Below are 8,410 nucleotides of genomic sequence, written 5' to 3'. Positions count from 1 at the left end.
GGGCGGCCGCCGCTTGCGCGCCGAGCCCGGCGACGGCGCTCAGACCTGGGCGCGCTTCGCTCACCCTCCCGCTCCGGAGGCCACGGGCCTCTTCCACGACACCTTCCCCGACGGCTTCTTCTGGGCCGTAGGCAGCGCCGCCTACCAGACCGAAGGCGGCTGGCGGCAGCATGGCAAGGGGGTGTCCATCTGGGACACGTTCACCCACCACCCCCCGGCGCCAAAGGGAGGCCTCCCGATAGCTGACCTCCCTTCGGGCGCCCCGTCGCCGGTCCCGCCCGCCACCGGGGACGTGGCCAGTGACGGCTACAACAACGTCTTCCGCGACACGGAGGCGCTGCGCGAGCTCGGGGTCACCCACTACCGCTTCTCCATCTCCTGGGCGCGGGTGCTCCCGAATGGCACCGCGGGCGCCCCCAACCGCGAGGGGCTGCGCTACTATCGGCGCCTGCTGGAGCGGCTGCGGGAGCTGGGCGTGCAGCCCGTGGTCACTTTGTACCACTGGGACCTTCCTCAGCACCTGCAGGACGCCTACGGCGGCTGGGCCAACCGCGCCCTGGCTGACCACTTCAGGGATTATGCGGAACTCTGCTTCCGCCACTTCGGTGCCCAGGTCAAGTACTGGATCACGATCGACAACCCCTACGTGGTGGCCTGGCACGGCTACGCCACTGGGCGCCTGGCCCCCGGTGTCCGGGGCAGCCCGCGGCTCGGGTACCTGGTGGCACACAACCTCCTCCTGGTGAGTGCGAGGGGCCAGCCGAAGGGCCGTGCAGGGAGAGTGCCTCTGGAGGTGCGGGGCGAGCGCCGGCCTGCGTCTTCCTCTTCGTCTCTGGCTCAGAGGAGGCCTCATCTGAACATTTGTGAGGTCACCTTGCATTTGCACCCGGGCAGGAACTGAGCAGCTTCCCGTGGAAGGTGTAGAATTAGGAATGAGAAGGAAATCCCAGTGGGCACACGAGTGAGTGCCCCTTGGAGCCAGTTTGCCAAAAGGAAATGGGAATTATTTTCTCCTGTCAGGAAAGAAAACTCCTTTTTCCGGGTGTTGGAGAATCCCTAGAGCCAAGGGCAGGGAGGATTTACTTCTGATAGGGAGAGACAGAGGAGTGTGGCTTGTTTGGAAGTCACACAGACAGCATGTCTGCCGGGTCAGGAGTGAGGTGTTAATCCAGTAAGATCTGTCTTGCTTGTGGCGCAGATTCACACTCCTGAGACAGAGTCAAAATCGCATTTCCCTTGGAGAGTCAGGTTTGCTGTGTTTGGAGCTCCCTTCCGAGGCAGGGCGGTGTAGATACTGCATTCACCCACCCTACTTCATCACCTGGGGGGCCCAGACCACTTCATGCAATCTTAACCCTAGGCACAAAAATGCAGAAACAACTGCAGTGGGATGGAGATTATGTCCTACAACATCTGCATTTCCACATTGCTCTCTCCAGTTGAAAGGCTTCCTCACATAAGAGATTACTAACCTGGCAAAATTAATTTTAACACTCTTCTACAAAAGATGTCTATTTTCACATAAGGAAGTAGTGATATGCCATGATGAAGCTGTCTCACAAATATTTCTTTTTTTTCCTCCTTTTTTTAGTGCTTAAATTTAGGTACCATTGGTTTGGGGTTCATTTACAATGATATTAGTTGTTGGTATATTTTGTACAGGGTTTGTATCATGGTAGAATATTTTATGTACTTGTATAAACATTTTAATAAAAGTACTTAAATGTGCAGTTTTTGATGACTTGTAGGCACACTGGAAGACCTATTTTTAAATATAGAATTTAGCCACATATTCTGAACAAATTCAATATAAAGGCCACATCTAAACTATTAAAGCCATAGATAATATGAGCAAAACAGTATTGGGTTGTTGAGGTGACTTAGTGCTCTGAGTTACTGGTAATGTAATAATGGCTAAAGCAGACTGTACATCAGCTCCACAAAACCTGTTTCCTACCACCAGTCATCATAAAAGAATATTGATGTATATCTTTTCCTACTGGTACTTTAGACCAGTGATTCCTAAACTTTTTCAGTTTGTCAATCCTTTTAAAGAATAAAAAACCCTAAATACTACCAGTGATGGTTGATGATAGAAAAACTATGGGAAGAAGGGTCTCAGCTTTTGAAGAAAACATAAACAAATTATTAGTTCATACCAGCAACAAACGAGAGATTAGTGCATCAGCTAGAGAATCTAATAGACCATTCCTGTAAAATCACTACTATAGACTTAAATCATACAAGTTCTGTTTATATTAGAGTGCGTATAATAATCTCTGTGTATACCAAGTGGTCAACTGTTATACTGACTTAAAAGATAGGGATTCATGAACTCTCTGGTACTCTGGTGTTTTAAATAATCAACATGCTTTAGATCTGTGCCTACTGTGGCCCTCTGATTATCTTTTCAGTTATGTTTTTGAATCCTTACACACACAAAAAATTGCCAAACACTAACCATCCTTCTCAGAAATGCAGTGGACTTTGTATTTATAAGAAATTAGTAACAGGTGGATACTTGGTTTTGCTGATGCTGCAAACAGAATGTTAGTTGCTGTAAAATATTAATTTTGCTTTCAGATTTCTTTGGGTTTGGCATTTAGTCCTTGTGTCTTATTTAGAAACAAGTTACCATTATCAAAGAAAGTATCCTGAATTAATTTTGTTGTATGAGATACTTTCATTCTCTTTTCAACGTTCTCTTTTTGTGTGCATGTGGAGGAGAGGGGAGGTACAGAAGTTTTGATAATCTAAAAAAAGATAAAACATTCTGTGGATTTTGCTCATAGGACATTTCAGCTAAGGCTCTGATGCTGCTTTTGCACAGATTTAGGGACCACTTAGCCTTTAGCTTAATCATTTGCTTTTAGGAATCTGATGCTGGTGAAGGGATGAAGCAAGCCAGCACCCCACCACATGCCACTACTTTAGGAATGGGCTAAGGAGATGCCCTGCAGAGCCCGCATAAAATTCAAGAATCATTGTCTGATGGCCTCAGGACAGGAGGCAGGCCAAAGGAACTGCAGGTGAACTTCAGGTCAAACAACACAGCTGGGACCTTGCTCAGAAGGGAGGTCTTGGTGTTCTTTTTTTGAGTTCCTGGTACCAGTGTGAGCTGGGACAAAAATAAATATGAGAGAGAAAGAGAAGAGAAAGTGAAAGGAAGAGAAACTCCCCTTCTGAACCTAGAGCCTGGGCTGCTTTGCTCATCTGAGCATGACCCAGAGGGAGGACCTTCTTTCTCTGACTTGAAGATGAACTACTCAACTCTCGTGGCCCTTGAATGAAGGAACTTTATCCACCCTCCCCTCCCCAACCCAAACCAGCAGAAGGGCCTGTAGTTGGAGAGTCCAGCGCCTGCGTTCTAAGAGGACCAGAACCAAGTTGCCAAGTCGAAGGCACGTGTGTCCCCTTCTCTCCCCTTTGCACCTGCCCTCCCACCCCACCCCTAGACCTTGCAGATATCTGTGCAAGGAATCTGCGAAAAGGAAAACTTCTTTTGAGTAAGGAACAGGGCGAGGAGATAATAATTCAGGCATTAACGGCGTTGAGCGTTAGCATCAGTGCTCACATCTTAGGTGATCGTCTGCAGCATTTGTCCAAGCCATTTCTTGAAGCACTTCCTCCCTTGGCTGCCAGATCCTCCTCCCCTTCTCTTGCTTCTCTTTTCAGTTCCCTAGCAATTCCTCCTCAGCTGACTATAAATAGTGGAGGGCCCATGGCTCTGTCCTGAAGCCTCTTGTCTAGGTTTGCTTCAGGGAACCTAGACATGAAGGCCATCTACATCCTGATTCTCCAAAGTTTGAATCTCCATCCAGGCCTTCCCTGAGCTCCAGACTTGGGTAGACAACAGCCTTCTCCACTTAGATGTGTAAGGGGCATGTCACACTGAACACACCCCAAACCCAACTCCCCACCTCCTCTCTTATGGCAACACCAATCCTTAGTTGGTTGGGCCCCAAATCTTAACTCTTCCCTTTCTCTTATATCTTGTTTCTACAACAAACCCTACAGCTCCACTTACTTCCAGATTGTGTCCAGAATCAAAGCATTTCTCCCCTTATCTGCAGCTATAACTGAGGTCACATCACCGTCCACTTGCTGCCTTGCAGCTGGTGTTCTTGCTTCTGCCCTTGCCCTGTGCCACCTGCCGTGATCGATGTTCTCCGGGGCATCATTGTGTGTGAGCAAGACAGTGTCTCTGCTTATTAAAGTCCCACTTACTCTTCAAGAACTGGCTCATGCCTGAATGCTGTCTCTGCCTTCTGTGGAATCTCATGCCATACCTTGCCTCCTACCACAGTCTTCCTTTTATTTAATCAGTTTTCTACTTTTTGCCCCTCCACTAGCTGAGCAATTCCTTAAGTGAAGAGGTTTTCAGAAAGGAACTGGGGGGTGAAGTCTTTCTGATAGCTTTGGGAGTATATATGGGAAGGGGCTTTGTTATCTGGTTAAATTTTCATTGCCCAAGTAATAAGTGTAAGGAATTTGTGTACTATCTATGCTCAAATTATATGCTGTGTACATTTGAGAAGCACTTTACAAATTTTCCTCTCGTTAAAATGGATTTGCTACATGGCTACAACAAACAACTAGGTTGAAAACGAATGCATTTTACAGAATACAACTGAATTCAATAGTGTGTTTAATCAGAAATAGTTAACAATACCTCCCAAAGAGCTTGGCTCACTCCTCTCCCAATGTCTGATTGAATAGTGCCTTTCTGAGTGTTACAGTCAAGTCCAAGGAAAAATTTAAAATAGGAAAAAAAAAAACTACTAATTTCCAAATCATAGCAACATTGTTTTAACAATGTCTATTACTTTGAGTTGAAGAAAAGAAAGAAAATCTTAAGCTAAGAAGCGTTTAAATAATGTCAGTGAGCATTTCTTAGGTGTGAGATGAATGAAGACACAGTGGGGGAGCCTGAATATGTTGTCACTTGGCTTCTGCACACAGAAGCCTTTGGACTTATCTTACTTTTTCAAAATACATCATTGCTGTAAACTAGAATTTTATTAATTTGTCTCAATGAATGTTACCTTATTAAGGAAATTTTAGCTGTAGTAGGAAATAGAATGCCTATTGCCTCCTGGGAGGACAAGAAATAAAGCGTAGGTAAGTAAAAATCCATAGTGCTATGGAAGTCTTCAAGACCCACGCTTTCTTGGAATCTATATTTAAACAGATAAACACAATGTGCATTTTATGTGCTCTGTTTTGTTATATTATGGGCAAAAATTAATCTGAAGGATTCCTATACATTTTCTCTCCTCTATTTTGGAATAAACGCTAATATTCCTTCAAGGACTTGACTCAAATACTCTCATTTTGCAATAACTGCAGGTGAAATGGGTCATTACTCATTTGTGGCTCATTGAGAGCACAGACTACGTATCACATTTATTTTTAAATTTTTAGTGTTTATCTCAGTACTCGGCACAGAGGAAGTATTTGATGTAATTTTTAATAAATGAACAAATGTAGATGTAAAATTTCTTCTGGTTCCATTATGACCATTTTCTTTCTTGTGAATTGCATATTGTATGTGCAGGCTTCTTTCTCACACAGAGAAAGAGCTTTAAAGAGTGAGGAAGAATAGCGAAAAATTTCCTAGCCAGATTATGTCCATGACCTTTGATCTTTTGGTTTTCAGAACAAGTAATATCCCAGTTTCATCTGGTAGACAAGGAAAGAGGATGGCCTCTTAAGTGCCTGACCTGGAGCTGTACCCATCACTATCCCATGGGCAGAACTTGGTCTTGGTGCAGAGGAGTCTGGGAACTATTGTCCCCTGAGGAGCTGTGTGCTTGGCAAATGATTCTATTATGCTGAAATCAGACAGGAACAGAGCCTTCAGGACAACCAGCAGTCTCTACCACATTGCCTAACTCCCAGGCATGTTGTGAGAATTAAAACCAAATTATACACTTCATCGGGTTTTGAAAACATATCTTTATATTTTATAATAATAATAGCAATAATAGCGAAAGTGCTTGAAAAATGGCCCTCAAGCTGTTTAGAAGAAAGGAGTTAGACAAATACATTAGCAATAGTAGCCTCAGTTGACCTCTTAGTTTGTGTCTTCTTAGAAATTATTTCAATAGCTTCTGACCAAAGACTATCAAATTATTATTATTATTTTCTTTTGAGACAGAGTCTCAAGCTGTCACCCTGGGTAGAGTGCTGTGGCGTCACAGTTCATAGAAATCTCAAACTCCTGGGCATAAGCGATTCTCCTGCCTCAGCCTCCCAAGTAGCTGGGACAAAAGGTGCCTGCCACGACACCTGGCTATTTTCTTCTTGCAGTTGTCATTGTTATTTTAGCTGGCCTGGGCTGGGTTTGAACCCGCCACCCTCAGTGCTGTGGCCAGCGCCGTAACCACTGTGCTATGGGTGCTGAGCCTATCAAATTATTTTTGAGATAACGTATTGTTTTTATTTTTATTTTTAAAGACCCTCTCACTCTGTTACCCTGAGAAGAATGCCCTGGCCCCATAGTTCACAGCAACCTCAAACTGCTGGGTTTGAGTGATCATCTTGCCTCAGCCTCCCAAGTAGCTGGAACTACAGGTACCCACCACTAGGCCCAGCTAGTTTTTCTGTTTTTAGTAGAGATGGGGTCCCCTATTAATAGGGCTTTCTGTTACTTTTCTGTAAAAGTAAGGTGGAGGGAAGGCAACAGAAAGTTGACCTTTCTCCCTAAGCAGGGAGGGTCCAGGGTCCTCTGTGGTAGGTGTAGGTGACTGAGGACAAGGGCTGGGAAGTCTCCCTCCCTGGGTCCTAAGGTACATTAAAAGGGCTTTTTTTGTGAGGGATGGTTGCAAAGCCACAGCAGAGGAGGGAGGGTGGGAAGCCAGGCCGGTGGCTTTTAGGCCCTAGCAGAGGCTTTGGGGGGTTGCCTCCTCCTCCCGCCTGACCCTTCTGCTCTTCAGATTCCTCATCCTGGGGTCCTCTCCTTCAGCTTCTTCCCTTAGTTAGTGCCCTGACTTCTGCCCAGTGTCCCTGTGCTTCTGCCCCTATGTCAGGCCTTTCTGTCAGCTCAGCAAGGTGAGGGGATGGTGGCAGGGATCTTCTTCTCTGGATTCAGGGACATTCTATCTGCAATTGTCTGAAGTCAAACTCAAACACAATTCATGGACTGGGTATTTCTTACCAAAAGGACACTCACTGGGCTGGAGGGGATAATCGGTTCCTCCTGTTTACCTGGCATGGGCTGGTAGGGGGCCTCTAACACAGAGGCCTCTTCATGCCTTCCTGGCTAGAGTTGTATTGCCAAGTCTCGCTGTGCTGGCGGAGGACAAAAGGCTCCTCTCTGATTCTGCAGTGTGTCCCCCCACTGTAGGAAGGGCTGGGGTTTAGGGTGGTGGGACTCAGGTTGACACCCAAAGAGGGATAAAGTTAAGACCCTTGCCCTCATATCACCCGTGGATTCGTAGGAGAGAGATAGTTGTCAAATAATTACAATGAAGTGTCTAAGTGCCTTAAGAGAAATATATAGCTTCTCTAGTGGGGACACAGAGAAAAAAGGTAGGTTAGAAAGGTAGGGGGGACAGGGGAAGGAAAACTCTACTGAAGGAATCAGAGGCTCAGAGGCAGCACACTTTCTGTGCAGGGCTAAGTTACGGGCTTTGCGGATCCTGCAGTGTCTGCTGCCACTAGTGCTAGGCTCTGTAGTGGTGGCATGAGAGTAGCCACATGTCAATGAAGGGGCACAGCTGGGTTCCAATAAAATTTCATTTACAAAAATAGGCCGTGGGTGCTACTGCTGGGCTGGGCAGGCTGAGACAGGCACCATGTCCTTCTATGAAACAGCCCCTGCAAAGTCTGAGCAGGTGAGACAGTGTGGCCATTCACACCACAGCATATGGTTCCTTGGAAGGCTGATGCTTCCAGCTGATGCTTCCAAGGAACAAGAAGCCTGGGAATTCCCAAGGCCTTTCTTAACATTTGCTGTGTAGAACTGAGCAGTGCCCCAGATGTTCAGGGTAGTCTTGAGCGATTACATTTCTTGTTCTGGACATGGAATTTTGTTCATGCTGTCCAAGACTGCATTAATAATTTTGGCTGTCACCTCACGGCAGATTCAAGTTAGTGTAGTAGCCAGCTAAAAGCTCTCAGGCTTTCTTTCCTCCTTGTGAACTGCTGTTAAGCCAGATGTCCTCTGTCACCCCCTTTTGTAGCTTAGTTTTCAATGTTTCATCTTCTTCAGTTTCACCTTCATGTGCAAAGGTAAGAGGAAGTTTATTATAGGTAGTGGATTATTTTTAAAAATTGGACATAACTGGGCGGCGCCTGTGGCTCAAAGGAGTAGGGCGCTGGCCCCGTATGCTGGAGGTGGTGGATTCAAACCCAACCCTGGCCAAAAACTGCAAAAAAAAAGTTTGACATAACCTAAATGGATCAA

The 8,410-nt window shown here is 45.9% G+C and overlaps 1 protein-coding gene across 1 annotated transcript in view; it reads left to right on the top strand.

Moving 5' to 3' along the window:
* The window catches only part of KL (klotho), a gene marked incomplete at its 5' end in the record, with an annotated part of 50,665 nt that overhangs the window by 4,844 nt on the left and 37,411 nt on the right, over nt 1-8,410 (top strand). The window contains one exon of the mRNA XM_012811594.1: nt 1-742. Coding sequence (XP_012667048.1) covers nt 1-742 — 742 coding nt within the window. The remainder of the gene's footprint in view (nt 743-8,410) is intronic.

This window comes from Otolemur garnettii, unplaced genomic scaffold (genome assembly GCF_000181295.1).
Source record: "Otolemur garnettii isolate 467f Iridium unplaced genomic scaffold, OtoGar3 scaffold00167, whole genome shotgun sequence".
NCBI classification, from domain to species: Eukaryota; Metazoa; Chordata; class Mammalia; order Primates; family Galagidae; genus Otolemur; species Otolemur garnettii.
Note: the sequence above shows the minus strand (reverse complement) of the source record. Positions and strands in the feature narration are given on the sequence as shown.